At 38.9% G+C, this 22,932-nt stretch overlaps 1 protein-coding gene across 1 annotated transcript in view; it reads right to left on the reverse strand.

Annotated features, from left to right (window-relative positions):
- Positions 1–1,264: 1,264 nt before the first annotated feature.
- The window catches only part of LOC139720440 (coiled-coil domain-containing protein 102A-like), a 35,331-nt gene continuing 13,663 nt past the window's right edge, over positions 1,265–22,932 (reverse strand). The window contains exons 5-7 of the mRNA XM_071631800.1: positions 9,701–9,871; positions 4,215–4,318; positions 1,265–1,762 (exon numbers count right to left, since the gene is read on the reverse strand). Of these exons, the coding sequence (XP_071487901.1) occupies positions 1,654–1,762; positions 4,215–4,318; positions 9,701–9,871 (384 nt within the window). The 3' untranslated portion in view covers positions 1,265–1,653. The remainder of the gene's footprint in view (positions 1,763–4,214; positions 4,319–9,700; positions 9,872–22,932) is intronic.

Consider the following 22,932-nt stretch of genomic DNA (forward strand, 5'->3'; position numbering starts at 1 on the left):
TGCGAAACTCTTCTTACCCGGCCAAGTGCGAAAAATTAGTCGCGCGAAAATATCCACTTTTACAGTAGTCTTCAACAGGTTAAACGACGCAGCCTTGGACAATTGCAGTGAAATTAGTCCTATGGTTTCACTGGGCACATGCCCTTGGAGACACGCTCTCTGGTTCCACTGGATGGATTGGTATGCATGCAAACCCCTATTATCCTAGAAGGAGGGGAAAATCCTTAACGTCATTCAAGATATTACAAGTCTAACGCAGAGCAGGTATAATGCATATCGTGGCTGACAGCTACGCAAGACACCTTAAAGAAGAGTGTGACTTCTGTCGAAGGAAAGGGGGTGACGTAATTTTGGTATAAATAAACTCCACTTTGACCCCTTCCCCCCCCCCCCCAAAAAAAAAAAAGGAATCAAATCTAATCCATCAAAATGATAGACATTTTACGAAAATCATGCAAAGACATTGTGAAACTCAGAAATTTCATTAATTTTTTTCTCTCTTTTTTTAAGTAGATGTCTACGATACTGATTATTTCATTTCACTACAGCCCACTGTAACATAAAGTGGAAAGTTGCACTGTAGAGTAGAAAGTGTTCTTGGCCATTTTTGACATGCCCATGAATGGACATACAACAGGTTACCAGTTCGACGTTTGAAATATCAAATTTAGGGGGTCTATTCAAAGAGATTAAAAAACAACAACTTTTTGAAGAATCAATGCATTTTGACTCTACATTTGCTCTAATCATGAAAAAGAAAGTTTGGTATATTTGATGCAACATCAAAAATAAACTAGAGATGACAGGAAAATTTGGGATACACATTTTGGTCACAAGCCTCTATAATATACCTCAACAACACAGCTTGATATCACCTCAATACAAAAGTTAAATGGAGTCATTGTCTAATCTTTGGAATCAGTTAAAATCAGATTAAAATCAGTAAACTAATTCCAGGCCATTTTAGTGCTACTGGTGAGAAAGGGAAGAAAACAAAAACTTAAATCCTTGTGGTGAAACATTAGATTACATTATGAATGTGTTTGCAGATCTTTAAGGGTTTTCTTTCCTTTTTTTCTTCTGGACGGTGTTTAAGGGAAACATTATTTTGAACTTGACATGATAATTGATGTTACCACTACGTTTCACATGTCATCAATACAACAGCCACTACCACAGTATTGTTTTCTGGAACTGACGACCAAAGAAAAACTGGAATGCCGTAAATGGAAGACGAGAAATGACCTGGAAAATATCCGCCGAGAGCAGGAAGAATGGTTGCCATGACTACACATCCTTGCTGCAACTTAACGTGAGCCACATGCGCAGGCAGATAGATGTGAATACCAGTACCAACTATCAGTCGTTGGTCTCGCAAGAGATGCTGGCCGATGGGACATTCTGCTGGACTTTGGGATGCTACAGATAGCACTTTATTTCTATTCTAACTGAAAAGGTCATCAATAAATGATACGGGTTTAATGTATCAGCCCATTTCAGGAACATATCTCTCTCTCTCTTAGACCGCTCTACCGATGTATCATATTGCCGAACGTTTTGCTGCCAAAATTTCCATTTCTCTTCTCATCGTGTGCCTCCCTTTCGTGGTGGTGTGGAAAAAAAAAGAAAAGAGAAAAAGGCCCTGCCATTTTCTCAGTCAGAGGCGGTGTCATCGTTGTCGCTGGAGGTGGTGGTCACCTTCAGGGTTGAGATGCGCCTCTTGGCGACGCCAATGCCTGCCGTTGACGTCTGAGTGCGCAACCTGTTACAGCAGAAAACAGAGAAAGATAAAACATCAGCTGGTGGCAGAAAGCCATGCCATCACTCAAGCCATCATTTTGGGGCAATAGAAAAGGGGGCAGCAGGGGTCAAGGTGAGTATTCTTGATGGCCGAGCATCGCTTGATCTCAACGGTGGAAGAGTGTCACACTTTCTCAGAGGGTGGCGCCTCGCCACTTTATCCCATATCCTTGCAGATTAATTTCTTCCTTTTACATCCCAAACTCTGCCCCTCTACTGATTAATCTCAGAGAGGGACACCACATTCAGCAGTCAGTGTGTGGAACATTTTTGCTCCTGTTTTAATCTTCTTCTTTTTTTCAAAAGTCTGGGTCTCTGTGCTAATAAAGGGAGATTGTGGCCATGCTATGGACAGGATTTGCCAAACAGAACTTCACCACTCTTGATTTCCCTTGGTAACACCACAGAACGGGCTTAATCTGGGTTGCCTGAAAACTCCCCAAGTACAGGGAATGGAATCAAACATGTGTATAATCCTGTGGTAAATACTATTGGGAACAGAGAGCTTCAAGAATAGTTTCTTTAACTACATACACTACCTTCTATTCCCCAGTAGTTCGGATCAAATGATAATATCTCAAACTATTCCAGAACTACTAATATTGATAAGAAGCATTTACCCTTCTAAAAAATTCCCCCCAAAATGTAAGCAAATTTGAAGCAAACTAACATCTTGGTTGATGTTCAATCAAACCTATTCAGTATTAAACACCAAAGTCTGAATTGAGAGGCTACATATGAGGAATTGAAATGTTTCTTTCTCTTGTTGAAAACATCAAATTCATGACTCATACTTTAAAAAAGTAACAACAAATAACTCTGCCTTATCTATAACTCCATAAACACCGCCCCCCCCCCCCCCCCCCCCCCCCCCGTAGCTAGCGAGGGAAAAAGGAAGGGAGATGAAAGGAAGGAGCAAGATTAGCTGCTGTTACCAAACCTCAAATGGGGATACTCAAGGTGTAAAGTACAGAGAACAGGATAGTCTGTTTATTTGTTTCTTTTTTTGTGTGTGTGTGTTTTGATTTCCTGCATGACATGTGTTCCCTTGATAGGACCATAGGTGGGAACTTTTAGATTCACAACGAATCAGCTTTGATAGAGGTAATACAAACTGTGACCTTACAAACTCATGAGGATCGCTAGGAATGAGATGCAAATGCTATCTAAACTCATTCCATTTCCTTCCTCTATTAATTCTTGAAAAGTCTGGGAAGATGTAACAAATTTTACAGAAATGAAGGACAGAGCCCTGAAAATCAAATGATTCATTGGAAAAAAAAATGTGTTGTGGCCTAGCATGGATTTCACTCCACTAATGATAATTAGGAAAATTAAATTATTATAAAGTCTAGCTTATCTGGGTCATTTTGACAGATAAATGTTAGCAGACTCATATGTAGCAAATGATTGCGTCAAGAATATTAACGTCTGGCAGCTCCACATATTGGGAGAAGGAAGTTGTCGTGAATCTTTTAAAGGTAAGTCCAAAGTTCTTTTGACATTTGAATGGCACTCTTCGGCCCTTTGATATGCAAATAACCCGCATATCACTCTACATTTTCTATGATTGATCTGCGAAGCTTGCAGTACACAAAAGAGTCATTACATGAAATACCCTGCAAGTATGCTCAACTGTGAGTTGAGTGCATCCCCCAGACACAAAGAGATTTGCCCTTTGCATTCATTCTGAGCATGTTGCTCCTTTGGCTGCTGGTTACGTCTTTGTAGCCCCATCTGGGTAAAATTCTAAAAAGGTTGTGAGGGATCAGATATGTAATTTTCATAGACGTATGCCTTACTGCAAGTCCAATCACCTCTCCTGTCAAAATGCAGCAATTTTCAAGTCCCCTTTCTCGGCAGTAATATTTGAATGTAAATATCGTGTCATAATCATCTTTTGCAAATTTCAGTTTTTGCCCACCAGAGGGGGTTCTTCTTTTCTAGTACCATTCCTAATTTACTTTTGGTACCAGAGCTATCAACTTCACAGCAATAGCTACAATTCTCTTCCCCCACCCCCCCCCCCCCCCCCCCTCAAATCACCTGGGCTTGGAGGCAATTGCTTTTGACTCATTTCATCAAGCTCAGAAAGTCAAAGAATATCAAACTCTACTGTATTCACTTCTTGTGAATTAATTAATAATTCATTAATTATTCATAATTTTTACTTTGCAGTCAACCAATGCATACTCAGAATAATCTATATAAAATTCTGTTGTTATATTATGTTTTGTAGAAAAAATGTGAAAATAAATTGATTTGAATTGAATTGCTTAAAAGCCAGATGCCTACACTCAAGTGAAAAGAGGCAGGTCTGCAACATACACTCATCATGTATGCAACTGCATGGTCCTCACAAGCCCACTAGAGGGAGCCCTATCAAACAGCCCATCCCAGGCACACAGTCTTACCGTGACTGGAGGTGCTCCACTTGTAGCGTCAGGTTCTCGTTCTGCTGCAGGGTCTCGTCAAGGTTACGCTGAATCTTCTTGATGAAGTTTGATCTCTCATCAACCTGGAAGAAAAATAATATCAATATTTACACAAATAAAGTGGGACAGACGGTTCATCGACTCAGAAATTTGATTCTCTCAGCATGGCAGATCTTTCAAGTTCCACTTCTAATAGAAATCACATGCACCCTAGTCAGCTGTGCTGAACAGATAGAATCCTGTTACTTTGCTGTCTTAGGAACTTCTAGAGGAATTATGAAGTGAAATCATCATTGACACTAGTACTGTACGAGCTGAAATTTTCGCGGTGGTTTTATTTTCGCGCATTTTGCGAATCGCCTTCGAACCGCGAAAATAACAACATGCGAAAATAACAACACGCGAAAATAACAACGCGCGATTTTAAAAACTAAGTTCAGTTAGATCCTCGTAACCGCGAAATTCACAACACACGAAAATGTCCTCCAAGTAGCAATTCGCGAAAATATCTGTACGCGAAAATTTCAGCTCATACAGTATATCAATGACATAAGAACAGAAATGCTACAAGAATAATGAAGTGATTTCTATAATCAAGTTCCATTTGCCCCCATATCATGGGATGTCAACACACTTATACACAACCTCAATACACTGTAGCCTGTTGCATTGACAACATAAAATCAGCATAAACAGCCTCCACCCATACACTTTCTGCAGTGTTCGTGACATGAATTATCTAGTCTGAAAGCTATTAAAGCTAGGTTTTGGATTTACATATTATGTGCAATCAGTAGCCAACAGGACAATAGGAACACACTCAGATTTCAGTGAGGGAATTCCTCCCAGGTAACAATTTGTGAGAGAAAAAGGAAAAAAACAAACAAACAAACAACCAAGCAGCATACAGTGGCTGCTTTGAAACCGCTCAGCAAAAAGTGTACTTTACATGTTCTGCGCTGCACATGTTGTGTGTACGTGCATGTATTTTGTGCGTGTGGTGAATGAATCATTGTATGTGACTTCTATCCACAAAGACATGCCCTGTGAGAATGAATGGTGACAGAGCTTTCAGTTGGACTCTGTGTGTTCTGCTCTAACCCAGTCTCATTTAGCTCAGAGCAATCTACATAATGCTCTATACTGCATTCATGTTTTGTTTTTCTCATCCATACATAGTGCTAATATTGGTAACTAAACCATTTAAGGTTCTCTTGCAATGCAACTGAAACTTATTTTTGAGTCATGACTGAGAACCCCAATATTTTGATGACACCATGACTTGTACTACTCACAACAAAGAGAAACTTTAACCCTCTGTGTGTGCTGTGAGTGCTGATTGGCACAGCACACCCTACAGCATTGTACACATTGTCCAAAGTCCCTGACACTGAAAGGGTTAATGAGCTATCTTCCTTGACTGTTAAGCTCTCCGTGATGTCACTAATTCATAGCAAAAGTATTGAGGAGTGTTCTTAGTAAAGACACACAAAATCCCTGCTCCTACAACAATGTACTTTTCACGGATTAAAAGCTGGCCACAATCTTCCAAGATGTGCCAAACAGTGGTGGAGCTTGTCAGACGTCTTAATCCCCATACACACTACAGCTACCCTCTGTTTCCTATGTGTCTGTGTCATATATATATATCATCTTTGATGTATCAATATATGACAAGGCAAGGGAACATATACCAGGAGGTAAGATGCCAAAACACTGGTACCTCATTACAACAGGTGCAAACACCGCATTAGCAATTATCATCTCCTCTTACGCTAATTTGAATCCGGAGGGGGTTAAATGGTGAAGGAGATTACTCGAGATCATTATTCCGGAACCATATTAGCTTCAAGGATTTACAGATTTACAGAGTGAATGTGCATGATTCATAGCAATCTTTGCATACAGGCAAGAAGGAAATCATATATTTGAATTTGATCTTGAATGGGAGGATCTAATAGGGGGTGCAAAGTGGCAGTGTTATTAAAAGGTTTAAAACCTCATGTGTGTGACAGATCAATGATGCCACAATGTGCATGTAGTTAACTGCTATTAAAAGACAATAATTTTGTTGTCCTAATGGTCTTTGGTAAAAGTGGAAATTTTCATTCATTTAGCGCAACACGAAAATAAAGACACGCAAATTTTTGCTTGCCATATGCAATATTATTTTAAATCTTGGATCTGAAGGTACTTGTAAGCGTACTGCAGGGGTATAACTACGATGTTATTTGTAGTTCTCTTCACATTTGTTAGACCCGTAGCATAAGTAAATTTGCTGTCATAATGTGTACCAATTTCCCTTTAATGTAGTATGTGCTGCCAAAGCCCTTAACATTCCTGGCAGTGAGGAACTGTTTTAACCCCGTCCATGCTGAATTCTGAAACCCCCATAGACATAATATACAGGCCACCAGGTTCTCATAGGGAATGGGTTAAGTGCTTGCTCAATTGTTGTGACTGTTTATGAAATAAAGACACAAAAAATTCATGTCAAACACGCTGAGCATGAAAAATTACTCGTGCAAAAAATTTCAGTCTTTCACAGTATCCTTGTCTCTCACAGTTTTTACTGTGCGATTGCAACACTAACATGAGATACTCTGATTCACGTTTAACCCATTAATTACTGGAACAGAATGTTTGATGTATTATCCCTATGAGGATTGCCGTTTCTCAGAGGAAAGGATTCCACAGAGACTTAATCTAAACTTGCCCATCTTGTGAACCAAATTGTGACTCACTCACATAGTACAATCCTTTCCCATTCCGTTTTTGGTTAAAGGCATAATTTACCATTTGCAGATGAAACAAAAACCCAGCATTAGTGCTTTAAAATAGTTTTAGAATGTGAGTTAGGGATAGAAACAACCACTGTAAAAATTTGAATCTGTATAATCGATGTTAAGTATTGTTAAATACACAAAATGTGAACAATAGTTATAATAAGAATGCTTCCAGACTAAACCGTCTACACTTATGGTTTAATGAGAAAAACACCGATATCTCCTTATATTTTAGGCTTTATTGCAACAATTTTATATGGTAGGATGTTTTGTAATACAACAGATCTACACATATGTATCAAATGTGATATCTTGAACATTTTTAAAATCACTGCTCCCAAAGGTAAACTGGACCTTTAAATGTCTGGATGAATTCAGTCAATGGTGTCTTAAATTTAGCTTTGCTGGGGTTTATCTGTCACAAGCATGAGAAAAGGGAGGAATGAGCTGAAAGAAATAAATCTTTTATTAACTCCCTCACTCCAGCGGACATCAGGGGGGAGACAGTGAGGAACGCTATGAGGGAAATGAATGTCAGCTTTCGGCATCACGACCACTCTGACTCATTGAAAAACGGCCATAAAATGAAATCAATTTTACGGCAGCAACTGACAATTCATCAAGACAACACATCACAGTATACTACTGTTACTTCCACCAAGGGGCTTTCCACTGTGAGTAGGTTCCCTTGAAACATACTAATTTGATTGTATTGCCATGTTGCCTACTTCCATTACATCATCGAGTCTGGTCTCATAAAAAGGCTGAAAGATAATGCAGCTCTTCCGACCTTACAAACTCAATCCTCGGCTTGTCAGAACCTACAAGCATACACCTACATATTAATTGTTCCGACATTCAGTATGTAGGTCACAAAAATGTTGTGATATAATGTCTGCACAATAGACAGAACAGATAACATATTGCACGGATTCAATAAACACTCCACAGTTCTTCTTTGTTAAATCTTATAATCCCGGAGAGGCAAACCGGTTTTTATATTCTCTTTTTCAAAGTTTCACATTAATCTTTTATACCCCCATCTCACTAGACGTCGTTCCGCTACGATCATCAAAAAATCGACAAAGCGCGGCGGATCGTGGCTTGATCGCTTTAAATCTTCTCCATCATATCTTGAGCGGTTCAGGAGCGCGGAGGGTTGTCATCATCGCCATGGTTGGCGACCTCGCTACGGAAGTTTTGAACATGTCCAAAACTTCCACAGCGAGGTCGCCGTGGTTTTAGAGCGTATCACGATCGCCTCACGAGCGCATTAAAAGCGCCACATTCGTAACTCTGACGGGGGAAGCAACGCGTTAGGCGTAACTCAAGCGCATCGAAAGCGGCCCCCATCGTCCATGAAAATTACCACTTTTACAGTATTACGTAACAGGAACCAACCATGAACGAAAGAAAGTGATGCACAGACCAGGAAGGTGGATGTGGAGAAAAGCGTATAAAATTCACTTTTCCACGTACACTCGGTACGAATCTACTCTGTCTATTAAATTGTTTGTTTGTCATATACCATTGCAAGTCAATGAAAGTAGATTAAGTTGTAATCTTTTTAAATATATCTTCATAAAATTGTCTCATTGTAGGATACGATTTGTAGTTTGCTCATAAGCCCGTTCTTTAATATCATACACGTTATACCCTTTTAATTGAATGGATGACCGAACTAATAGTGCAATTTCACATCAGGTTCTAACTGGTGTGTTGTAAAATGCTAAGATGTAAGGGTAGAACCATATTCTGCATATCCATGTTAATTTGACACTGACATCTGCCTGAAGAAATTAAATCATGAAACATATTTTATATCCCGATCGCTTGAGATCATAGCATGAGCCCGGCGTAAACATATCACTGTCGCTCCGATAGTAACACTGTTGTAGCGACGTCTTTATAAGCATACGATTATCGCAATACAATCGCTTTGATCGCAGAAGCAGCGCCTCTCGTCGGCTTGGAAAAGCGGCAAAATCGTGGCAGCGCCGTAGCATTATTGTGACACCATCGACTACAACGCAGGTTGAGCGTAGAGAAACCGTAGTGTAATCGCCTCGGAGGCCAAAAATGGAGATGGACGGCGATCACGCCACGATTTGTTAAATCGTCACAGATCGCCATGGTCGCCTTCCTAGTGAGATGGGGGCCTTAGTTACAAGCTTCACATCAGAGAGATGGAAAATGTATTTCCCTTCCAGCAACCTTGGAACAAAAAAAAAAAATGGAAAAAAAAAAGACGACAATGTTTTTTGAAAGGGAGATCTCCACATTGATTGAGGATCTCCTCATCAACATGCACTGAAAGCTGACACATTCATACACGTAATTGAGTTCTTGCTCATTATCAGAATACATTGTAAGTTGGCAAATTGCATATATATTTGAGGCCTTCCTCACTGCCAGCATGCACTGAATGCCAACATCTTCACATCTAGGGTCTTCCTCATATCCAACAGAAATACATCCTTCCAACAATCACATCTGAGGTTTTCCTCATAACCAACAGAAATACTCCCTCCTATCAATCAATGTTCAATTCACATCGAATCTCAATATCTTCATGCTAAAAGCTGCAAAATGACACCTTATGGTCTGATATTTGCCTTTAAAAAAAAAAGGAAGAAAAAGAGGAGGGAGGTACGATGACCTCTATGAGGAATTCCTCACCTCATCCTCACACTTGGCCAAGTCCCTCTTGAGGTCCTCCACCCTACCCCTCAGCTTCTTGACATCCTCCTCATGCTGGACACACTTGGTGCTGGTGTGGTCCAGCTCGGCCAGCTTGTCCGCCAGCTGCTTCTTCATCTTGCTGTGGGCATGCTTGAGGTCGGTCAGCTCCTGCGGTCAACAAACAAGGAAAGGTTTCTCAACAAGGTAAGGAAAGAAGGGACTGATGTGTGAGTATTGGCTTCAATTTCTTGATCACTGACTAGACATGGACCTTCAGAGTGGACAGAGTGGACCTTTTACTGTTTTTTTTTTCCTGATTTGATGGTTTTATCATATATTTCATATTAATCATTGTATACTGTATATCAGAAGGTCAATCTGTCCCCTTTGGTCTACCTCAAATTCATCCTATGATTGTCTGTGTGTTACGTGTCATTGAGTATGCAAGTGTGACAGAATTTGCCGTGACTGTTGACAATTTTGCCATGGCCACACATGTTTACTGTAGAACAAAATTTTCCCAAATGATGAGAAATATCATCAGGATGAATAAGTAGAATTACTTGCTGAGCTTACTTGAAATGCACATGGACGATTTTGCAAATGCCCTACCTGGTACGTCACGACTTGAAATAGACAGTAGAATATCTGTTTTTATGTTATAATCTTTTTTTTTTTCTGGATTCATTATGAGCTCTACATATTCAGGTCAGCAGTGTGGTCTCTAAAATATCTATTCTGGGATACATCTCATTCAAAGGAATGATAACTTCCCTTTACATTTTTATCAGATAAAACAACAATAACAACACAGTTTTACAATATTTCGGTTTTCCTGTGGTTTTCACCAAAGTATCCAGTGGGCTGACTTGTTCTATTTCTAGTCTATGTTCATCCCACGAATGATGCAACGTCTGCGAACCAGCTCTGCCTACTGCCTATTTGGGGTCTTGTCTGACGACTGTCGCATTAATCTAGTAATCGTCACTTGAGGACGAGACGCATTAAAGGGTATACCTTCCCCACCTCAAGCGTATCTATGACTCTCAACAAAATAGCCAATCCAATAAGCTGCTGACCTTCAATTCAACTACAAACACTTCAGCACTGATTACAGCGAGTCCCAATGTGATCAGTTTTGACAGATCTCACTAGATATGAGACAGATAGTTTGTTTGTTCTTTCTCTGAGAGTGAGAGCAATGTTAGATGTTGACTTCCTGTATAAATACATTAATGCACATTGTAATCACACTGTATTCATTGCAGCATTTTTGTTACCATTTGACAGATCTCAATATGAGACAGGGATTTTCTTTTTTCTCCTTTCCTTTCTTTCCCAAGAGAGCAATGTTTAAACCTCAGCATCAAATTTACCTAAATCAAATTACTAGATCTGATGCTGACTTCCTGCATAAATTCATTAATGTACATTGCAATCACACTGCAATCATTGCAGCATTTTTGCTACCATTTGACAGATCTCAATAAATATGAGACAGGGATTTTCTTCTTCTCCTTTCCTTTATGTTTTTTTTTATTTTTATATTTTTTCTGAGAGAGAGAGAAAGAGAGAGAGAGAGAGAGAGAGCAATGTTTAAACCTCAGCATCAAATTTACCTAAATCAAATTACTAGATCTGACGCTGACTTCCTGCATAAATTCATTAATGTACATTGCAATCACACTGCAATCATTGCAGCATTTTTGCTACCATTTGACAGATCTCAATAAATATGAGACAGGGATTTTCTTCTTCTCCTTTCCTTTATGTTTTTTTTTTATTTTTATATTTTTTCTGAGAGAGAGAGAAAGAGAGAGAGAGAGAGAGAGCACTGTTTAAACCTCAGCATCAAATTTACCTAAATCAAATTACTAGATCTGATGCTGACTTCCTGTATAAATACATTAATGCACATTGTAATCACACTGTATTCATTGCAGCATTTTTGTTACCATTTGACAGATCTCAATATGAGACAGGGATTTTCTTTTTTCTCCTTTCCTTTCTTTCCCAAGAGAGCAATGTTTAAACCTCAGCATCAAATTTACCTAAATCAAATTACTAGATCTGATGCTGACTTCCTGCATAAATTCATTAATGTACATTGCAATCACACTGCAATCATTGCAGCATTTTTGCTACCATTTGACAGATCTCAATAAATATGAGACAGGGATTTTCTTCTTCTCCTTTCCTTTATGTTTTTTTTTATTTTTATATTTTTTCTGAGAGAGAGAGAAAGAGAGAGAGAGAGAGAGAGAGCAATGTTTAAACCTCAGCATCAAATTTACCTAAATCAAATTACTAGATCTGACGCTGACTTCCTGCATAAATTCATTAATGCACATTGTAATCACACTGCAATCATTGCAGCATTTTTGTTACCATTTGACAGATCTCAATATGAGACAGGGATTTTCTTTTTTTCTCCTTTCCTTTCTTTCCCAAGAGAGCAATGTTTATACCTCAGCATCAAATTTACCTAAATGAAATTACTAGATCTGATGCTGACTTCCTGTATAAATTCATTAATGTACATTGCAATCACACTGCATTCATTGCAGCATTTTTGCTACCATTTGACAGATCTCAATAAATATGAGACATGGATTTTCTTCTTCTCCTTTCCTTTTTTTTTTTTACAATTTTTGAGAGAGAGAGAGAGAGCAATGGCAAACCTCAGCATCGAATTTACCTAAATTAAAATTACTGGTTCTGATACTGACTTCCTGCATAGAATCATTAGTGTAATTACACTGTATTCATTGCAGCATTTCACTACCATTTTGCGATAGTGCCAGTGGAGTTATAACATATGGCACATATTTTTGCGAGTCAAGACTTATAAGACAATTTTGTAATTGTTAAAAATTGAATGAATTTGTAATCAAGAACCACCACGACAGAAGAAAAAATAAGTATGATTCTCATGTATTGAGCAACATTCGCAAATTGCCACTCTGCAGACCACCATACGCTGGCGCTGTGCCATACAATTGGAAGACGATATCTTGCAGCATTTGATAATTTCACAGAGAGTTGAATTTTAGAGTAAATCAGAAAGACAAAATGACTGAAAATTTATCTAACTCTGACATAAAGACAGAAATGTTGTGGTCACATGCACACAAGTTGAAAGAGGTGATATATGCCATCATCTAAAAAATATTTCATAAAATTGCATGCCCCCCCCCCAAAAAAAAAAAATTGATCATTTTCATCTGTCTGTAGTAGACACATGTACATTCTATATGCCAATGAAATCCTCTCACAGGTTTTGTCTTTCGTTTGTTTTATTTTGTTGTTTTTTAATTTCCTTTTGCATCTGTTCTGAAGTTTCTCCTTTATTTCAAATACTATTTTATAACTTCAGATAGGCAAATTCTGCCATACTTGTTGAGAAGTACAAGCCATGTCTAGACTCAAATGATGTCAACAGACATACTACTCTCATCATATCCTGTTGTCTTTCACCCTGTGGAATGCAGAAAGATGCTCCGGGGTGGTACTGGAGGGTTGCCGTTTGGGCAATATGCTGAGTGATGTGTTATTATTGCACTGGCTAGCTTCACTCTCTGCTCTCTGCAATGGACATGAACTGATTATACTGTTTGAGCTGGCATAGTCCATATATATCTTGTGCCTCTTCCAACCTTTTCTGCCAAGAGATAACCTTATTTTTTTTGGGGTTTCGATATTCATTGCTGAGGTAGTGGAGAGATAATCCAACGTTTCTAATCTTGTTTCCTTCGGTGGCCCATGACAACCCTTCCCCGCTGTCAAACTCCATTCCGGGCGATGGAGCAACGATGGTTGAGGAGCTATAATCTTCCCCCTTTCAGAACAGTCTGGTGTCTGGTGATGAAACATTCATGACACTCAAGGCCATGTTAGACAGTTTGGGGGCACCATCGATGACTGGTACGTATAAAATCACTGGTCCCAAAGTGTTTATATCTGCCACTTCACTGAACGTGGGATATTAACTTCCATACAACATCCAAAGGAGAAATCCAGAACTGGATTTTTATACAAGGCAGCAAGTGACCTCTTTGAAACAATTTTGATAAATTCTATTTGAAGACCTACATGTATATTACGCATCAATTATTAAAGCATACAGTATATACATATGTATAATATGCATGATTTCCATGGCACACTATCAATGCATATATGCCAGTCATTTTTCTATCATTTTCTTTTCTAATGGAATTTCCTTTGCACCCTTGACACATTCCCATCCCACTCTGCTTTGTGAAACTCATACAGCTGTTATCTATAGAGGTAAAGTTTTGAGCATGAAAGTTAATCTGTGGCACACTACGAGTTGATGGATACTTTGAATCGAGTATCACACTGTCCCCATTGAATGTGGGGTGGGATCAGAACATATGAGACACACGATTTTTAGGGGGAAGATATCTTTAAAGGACAAGTCCACCTTCATATATATGTGGATTGAGTGAATGCAGCAATATGAGTAGAACACATCAGTGAAAGTTTGGGGAAAATCGGACATTCTGTTCAAAAGTTATGAATTTTTAAAGTATCTGCGTAGTCACTAGAAGACTACTACAGTGTATGCTGTCTATGCATACAACCATATAAAGAAAATAAAAAGAGAATTTCACAAAACTTTACTTTTTGAATGAAGTGCACATTTCTTCGACTTGTTACTGACATATATTAAGGGTAATATCATTCCCCCTGCCTTCTGAAAGAGAAAAGTCAAGTGTTCTTTTGTTATGCGAGAAAAGTGAAAATATGTTGAATTTTCTTTATTCTTTCTTTATATAGTTGTACTCATATGACATCACAAGCTATAGTAGTCTTCTCATCCAGCCGTGACTGAGCAGAAACTTCAAAAATTCATAACTACTGAACGGATTGTCCGATTTTCCTCAAACTCTCACTGACGTGTTCTACTCATATTGCTGCATTCACTCAACCTACATGTCTATGAAGGTGAACTTATCCTTTAGTGACGATACCTGGCAAATCCTTCCAACCACATCAATTCCCAATACAAGCAATGTATACACAGGTGTTCAATTATCCACAAAATTTCTCCTTTTCGCTAATAGTGCAGTATGTCATGATTTTTAGTTGAAGGGGGGAGCAGGGAACACAACCAACAGCAAACGTGACTATGCACTTTGCATCAGCTTATCCCGAGTTTGGAGGGGCGACACCCATGTCCCCATGTCACACCCATTTAGCCCCTCTCCACAAATCTTTCTCCACACCTGCCACTGGGGAATGACCCACCTCTCTCAACCTGGCTGTATACATGGTTTAACTAGAAATGTCGCTATGGCGACTGGTATGCCTCCGCCATAATGCATGATTCTCCTAATAGGTACAGATAGTACATGTGGACAATGCGTGATTACATTTTCACAAAATTGGCCAAATATTAAAATGACAAGTTTGTCACAAATTAGTTAAATGTTCACCTTCCTTGACCTAGGTTTAATTGATGAATAGGAGAGCATGTATTTGGGAGTTAAGGACTTTGACTTGACTTTGACCCATTATGCATTGAGTTATTTTCAAGGTCAGAAAAAAAGTGCAATTTCTGTATTGAATAGTAAATTGTTACCATTTTCATCTGGCCTTTGACCCTAAAATTCATAAAATAATCACTGTCAGGCAGAACATGCATAAATATGTAGTACGTTTCAAGGTAACTTGAGCCACTTCCGAGATATGGAGGAAAAGCTTAGTTCAGCACTTTCACTTGATCTTTGACCTTTTGACCTTTGAGGCAAAAACAAAAGGAAAAAAAAAACTTTCCAAAGAATCTCTATTAGGTTATGCATGCATACACCAAGTGTAAAAAATATAATAATCCTGCCAGCATTGCATAAACATGACGAAAATAGTAAAATTTTGAAGTGTTTCCCTTGACCTTTGACCCCTGACCTTTGACCCCATGAACCCTATATTTTCTAGATAATCACTGCCAGTCAGTACATGTATACTATGTTCCATGAGGATACCTTGAACAATTTCCAAGGTACAGAGAAAAAAGGTGAAGTTTTAATATTATTACTTGACCTTTTGACCTTTGAGCTTTGACCTCATGACCCAAACTTTCACCAGAGAATCTCAATTAGGTAATACATGTATACACTAAGTTTCAAGAAAATATGTTCAGGCATTGCATAGATATGGTGGAACTGCATACACCAAGTGTAAAAAATATGATAATCCTGCCAGCATTGCATAAACATGACGGAAATAGTAAAATTTTGAAGTGTTTCCCGTGACCTTTGACCCCTGACCTTTGACCCCATGAACCCTACATTTTCTAGATAATCACTGCCAGTCAGTACATGTATACTATGTTCCATGAAGATACCTTGAACAATTTCCAAGGTACAAGTGTACAGAGAAAAAAAGGTGAAGTTTTAATATTTTTACTTGACCTTTTGACCTTTGACCTTTGACCTCATGACCCAAACTTTCACCAGAGAATCTTAATTGGGTAATACATGTATACACTAAGTTTCAAGAAAATATCTTCAGGCATTGCATAGATATGGTGGAAATAGTTAAATTTTATGTATTTGACCTTGACCTTTTGACCTTTGACCTTGAGCATGTGCACCCAAAAGTTGATAGGCACAACTTCACCCCCTAATACACATACATGCCAAGTTTCATTAGGATACCTCAAAAAGTTTTGATAGTTACCCTGTCCACAAAATTCATTACGGACGGACGGAAGGACGGACGGACAGACGGAAGGACGGACGGACGGACGGACGGACGGACGGAAGGACGGAAGGACGGACGGACGGACGGACGGACAACCCGAAAACATAATGCCTCCGGCACCACTTCGTGGCGGAGGCATAAAAAAAAAAGACTGCCAAGTCCCTGGCAAAAATAGAAATTGTTATGAAAGTAGTTAAGCTACGTAGTAGTAATAGCAATAGTTGCAGTAGTAGTTAGAGTAGTACCAACATTGAATGACAATTAGAATGAAATAATGATGATAAAGATAATGAATAACAATAATGATGATGATGATACTACTACTACTACTACTACTACTACCAATAATAATAATAATAATAATAATAACAATGATAATGATAATGATAATTACAACTGTTGCAGCAATGATAATAATAATAACAAGAAGTTGCAATTAGGCGACATACACGTGTGTGTTTACTATACTCTCTTGCTATTTCTGTCTCCCCTATGAACCCATACTCTGACTTCATTATCTATTCTCATTGACCCCTAACTCCTTCCCCCTACATCCCATCATTCAAGAGTCATATCGGCCCATGAAACAATTCAATCATCCACGGTTTGCTCAAACCCTGTCACTGGCATTTCCATCCCCTGCCCACCTCACCACACATGACAATCCAATCATTGCCTTCCAAGGGAGACGAGAAAACCCTTCCTCGAGGGGGAGAAAAAAAAAAGTGAAACGGAAGTCGTTGAATTGATGGAGGAAAAGTCATTAATGATCCCAATTTCGACGTTTCCTGGACTACAAGGTCTTCGCAGCCTGGGGTATCTGTGCCAACTGGACAAGTTCAATTACCATGGTCTTGCAGCACACCACGTCCCTCCGTCCCATGTTTACACTCCATGCTGAGACTGAGACACCTGCTAGTTTCCTTGTTGACTAGAGTTGGCCACTTTACGAAACAAGTCATGCTCCAAAATGCGCTGTCACTTTTCGGACTCCAAGCTCCCACTTGTAATGACTGGAGCTGCGATTGCTTCAATGCTTTGAGACAGCAAACCCAGCAGAAAAATTCAGCTTCTCATCATTGTATAATGATACACTTTCCTTATTTGTCTATTCACCCAATGATAGGTGATATGGTTCATACAATTTCATACAATTTATCTGCCATAGTGTATAATATCGCAAAAATATATCGCAAAAAAAAAAAATATATCTGCTGTATAATATTGCAAAAAAATATACTTCAGGAGATGTAGAGGTATGACACAGATGCACTACTGCTATTTCAAATACTATATAGCACTTCTTCAGTTGTGGGCTTTCTTTTCCATACTTTGATTTGGAAGGACACATAATCATAACGCTTGCCTTATATCCACCTGTTTGGAATATAATTATCCTCTGAGACAGCAAATTCACAGTTGATAAAGTTGTGCTTTAAACACCCCCAACACACCTATCTTGTTTGGATCACACTTTGTCACATTGTTCTGAGTGGCAATCTCTTATTTCTTTCCCTAGTTATATAAAAAATATTGAACACAACTTAAGATAACCATCTCTCCCTTTACCCCACCCCACCCCCAGCAATCAACATCTACAATCTATTTCATAACACAGTGACTTATGACATCCTTCCCGTCAATCTAACAATCTAACCTATCTGCATGTAACTCATCAGCAGGGGAAACTCTACTGTCTCACTTCCATCATAAATGCAGAATACCCCCCCCCCCCCCTTTCCCTCTCTCAGAGCAGTATAAACCAATCTACGAGAGCTAAAAGTATCGACGGTGCAAAAAATTTGCCACGGCAATCACGAATAAAGCAAATGACACACAGTCACGTTTTGAGAGAGGAGCATTAAATGGGCAACCGATAGAACTCTGGGACCACACGCGATCACGTCTGAGGAATGTTTCCTGAAGTCTGGGGTGAAGGGGGGGGGGGGGTTCTCAGCTATGTGAATGTTTCTACCGCATAATACTTCTGACTACTGAAGCTCTCTACAGAGTACTGCTAAATTTTGTTGGTCTACCAGTTGCATTGTTGGAAAACACAAAACATAATCCAAAACACACCGAGAAAGTTTTCATACACAGCCTGCAAATAAGGACAAGTTATGTTTTGGAATTATGTGACATCATTTTTTTTTTCTATGAGCTCCAAAACTTGAGGTGTGCTAACAAAGGAACTTTTTTCTCATTGGTGAATCGAGTGATTAAATGTAATTTCTTGAAAAACCCTATGTGATTGATTAATGCCTATGTAGGGTTACTACACCTACAAAGTTCAGTTAACCAGTATCTAGTTTAGGATTTTGAGTCAATACTACAGTTGTGGCATAAGGTAGGGCTGTCAACCACAGGAGACCAAACAGCATACTAATGCTAATAGAAAAACAATTCATGATACAAGTTATATTCTCTTTTTTTTAATCGATTCTCTATTCTATCTTTTTTAAATCTTCTAGTACAACTCCATGAAATATCTGCAAGTTTCCATGTCACTTTGCACAGGGCCGACAATGGAATAAAAACTTATGTAACACTGCTTCAACATGTCTGCCAAATACTGTAGATACAAACTCAGACCTGGTCACATTTTACAAGGCCGAAATGTGTCAATAGTAAAAATCTTTATACGACCATGGTATGCGAGTATTGCGTTATCGGAGAAGAACTTTTAACAGACATTAAGGACTTCCCGATTTTCTCATGAATCAGAACTCTTCCTTCAGTTAGTTTTTGGAATTCCCGGCTTCTCCGGGAATGAAGTCTTGCTGGAGTGATAAGACACTCACGTTTCCTCAGTGAGGCATGCCTATGTCACTTAATTTGACTAAGGCCCCTTGGAGTGGTGCGTGTCCCTCACAGATGTTTGGGCTTGCCTGGACACTGGCACACACACACTCCCCGAGGTGCTCCACAACTTACGGCTGGGAGGTCACCAAATTTACCCATTTCCCTCGATCCGCACTGTACGGGATCTACATGCTGCCTGAAAGTGGAATAAACAGATAAGTCTGCCCAGAGCACTGGGGCAGCTGCGATATGCTGCGATGACACATCAAAATTCTCCTATGTTTTTTTCTGCACTAATATTTAGCTTTGCTGTACAGTCATGTACAGCGGGCTGTGGATAGCATTGCTTGTAAGGAGCACTCAAACTGAGTGGAAAGTTGTTTTGGGGAGAAGCAATGTCTGTCCAGTATTGTAGACACATTGTAGATACACTGCCACTTAGATAGAATTTGTCAGAATGCATCCAATGTGGAAAGGAAATTTAAAGATTGAAATGTATAGTCTCTTTGTCTAATTTGGGGGCAACACGGAGTTGAATTGCAAACAAAATCTTTTATAACCGTTACCTTTAAAGCAACTTTGTTGCAGGTCAGTGGCTGGGTTTATCAACTTTCCCATGCTTTAAACATGTTTCGATACCCACTATCAAAATGCGTTCGCAAACACCTTTTGGATCCCTTTTCTCAAGTTGTTGTATTTATCTGTCGTGAGTCAATTGGGAGGCCTTGTCACTGTGCAGCTCCATTGTACAGTTTGACCTGAGGAGTGGAGATGTATAGTTGACAGTGGTTGGCGTGAAGTGAGCAGGTCCGAGCTATAAATGCATTTCAAAATGACTTTACATTTATCAACTCTATAAAAAGCTGTTTGCGATCGCACTTTTTTGGGGCCTTTTAGAGATACATTAACCCTTTTCAACCCAATAATCAAAACAGCTTTGCATTTATCACCTGCCCAAAACTGCATAAAAGTTGTTCGGAAACCTTAATTCTGTGCCAGAAGTGAGTTGATGGACACAGCCAGTAATCAACTCTTACTGTCATGTCCAATGTCTGCTGTTTGGCACGAATGCTGCAGTGCTGTCACTCTCTCTTTCTCTGCATAATAGCACAGATTTCTGAAATCTAATTGCCAATGAAAAGAGATTACATAATCCCCTTAATCCTTATTGTGTCACCATGACCTTCCTGTAGGACAGTTTTGAGGCACTATTGCTGCATCTGATGAGTGAGCTTGCTAGCATTACAACTAGGTCAAGTTTGAAGGGATTACTGAATGCCGATGAAAGAACTTGGCAGGTTAAGTAATGTGCCTGGGTATACAAAAAGGTTTAACCCTTCTGACCCTAAACTGCGTTTACACCAAATCCGGCACTGGTCACGGAACGGGTTTTTTGCTATAGCGCGCCAAAGGGAACCATGTCTAATTCTGTTACGATATCACTCTCCCGTTATTGTAAATAATTTTGTTACAGATTTAATCTTCTACGGTTGATTTTGTTGCTCTTGATTTTGACATAAGAATGACATTTTAGGTGATTTTGTACCGAATTACTGATTCTTTTTTAATAGAACCAGACATGGTTCCTTTTGGCATACCATATCAAAAACCCAGCCTGTTGCCCATACCGTGCTCTGTGTAAACGCGCCATTACTCTTCAAATCTCTTCATCTTACGTGGTACAGCTGTTGACAGCAGTGACAGACTAGACTTCTGTGAAAACATAGTTCTCATACACCAAAATGTACATGTACACAAATGCATATGAAAGAAATGTGGAAAATAATGCTGTAATAACACAATTTCAGTTGGGTAACCACAGAAATGGGAAATGTTTAATAATCAAAAAAGCTTGCCGGAAGTACTACAATCTTAGAGCATACCTGATCGTGGTTAATTTAAGTTAAGCATTAAAGAAAAAAAATCAATTATCAATTATTGACAAATTGTGCCACAGCAGTTTCACTGAACTTCTCCCCTAGAGTGAATCGCATGTAGCTTGAAGGAAAATACTATTGCTAGGCCACGACTGATCATCACTTAAGGTTTTACCTACCTACTACTGAATGGGGAGGGCTCTTCAGGAATAAAAGTTGTGTACTATGATCTAAATTATGTTACAATCTTGATCTCAAAATACTCCAAAACAACTCAATATCGCGGGAAATCGCATCAACCAGCAAAGGTTTCTCGGTAGACCCATCTGATATATTATAAGCAAGTTCCAAATGGTGGAAGATGAATTTTGAGCCCTTCTGAGCACTATGTTTTGGCTTTAACTCTTGGTGGCAGTTACCCTCTTCCGATTCTCTGCACCCCTACCGATATATCTAGCAGTAATGGGTTCAAAACCCCACTGAGTCATTCCAAGATCATCAACACTTCCCTGCCACACTTCAAATTTGATGGCATAGTGACTGCTCAAGGGAACTCAACCCACGCAACAGACACAACCTGAGTGATCTACCACATGTGTATTATCAAGTTGATGAACCCACTTCATCGTAATAAGAGTTTCAAAAGTAGGTACCTCAACTTGCTGACTGGTCAAAATCATTTCATTAAAAAAATCTAGTATAAAATGTAGTCTATACCTCACTTGTCTCTACTACCATAGGGAAATTTTATCCTAAAATTGCCTTGCTTAGTTTGAAAACAGAAAAATTGAAGACTTAGTTCAGTGAAAATATTTTGGAGAATAAAAATCAGACACGTACAAAAAAAAAAGGTTTTCATCTGCAAAGTTTAGAAAGTAAGGCAAACTGGCAAGTCTTTGTGATGTATGCATTGGACATCTCTCTGTTCGGTTTGTTCACAAAAATTCATCAATTTTAATTTCTCTCCTGATTTTTTTCTTCAGACCTGTTCTTGATATACAAGAAGAGCAATATGTTTTTGCATGTCCACCTCAGCAGATAAGTTCCATCTGTGCCAAAATATTTGAGAAATAAGCAAAATACGAGAAATCCTGGTAAAAAACATTGTAGGGCAGCTCAACATTTACAGCATCACACACAGCTGCCATTTTGTCTCACTCTCTAAACTTTAACAATTCATATTTTTCTTTTTTATATGTCCCATTTTCTCCCCAAGATTTTCTCCTCTAATTTTTCTGTTTTCATGCATAGCAACATACAAATGTAATATCATAATGGAATTTCCCTTTAAGCCTTTTGCTTTCGTGACATGGCAGTGCCAATCAGATTCAATATATGCTACACCTGGTTCCAAGAAGCTGAGGGTTAATAGCTTAAAACACCACTATGACACATCACTGACATTGCGATTATGTAGTTCTAAATTCATTTCATGTGCTGCCATTAATTGGAGGCACGCCAAGCCCAGTAACATGGGAAGTGGCTCATTTGTAGGGAGGGGTATGAGCAGCAAAGCTCCCAGCAGAATACAGTGTACTCATCACTCAAATAAAATGTGCTGCCATGCAGTCTAATTTAACTCATGAAAGTTTTTGATTGAAACAGACTACATGTATTTTACTCATATTTTCCATCTCGGTAATCATGATAAAGAATGCTGCCTGTGGTGCACATATGTCTTGTCTTGGGTATGTCAAATGGAGATCTGATTACAGACATAAAGATATGAAATTTCTCTTTTTTTCTTTTTTTCCCCTTGTAGTACAGCTGTATGTGCATGTTATGTGCGTGTACACATGTGGGGGTTGTATACATATAAGT

This window comes from Diadema antillarum, unplaced genomic scaffold (assembly GCF_040938485.1).
Source record: "Diadema antillarum isolate AM-2024a unplaced genomic scaffold, OU_Dant_1.0 scf00000128, whole genome shotgun sequence".
In the NCBI taxonomy this organism is placed as follows: Eukaryota; Metazoa; Echinodermata; class Echinoidea; order Diadematoida; family Diadematidae; genus Diadema; species Diadema antillarum.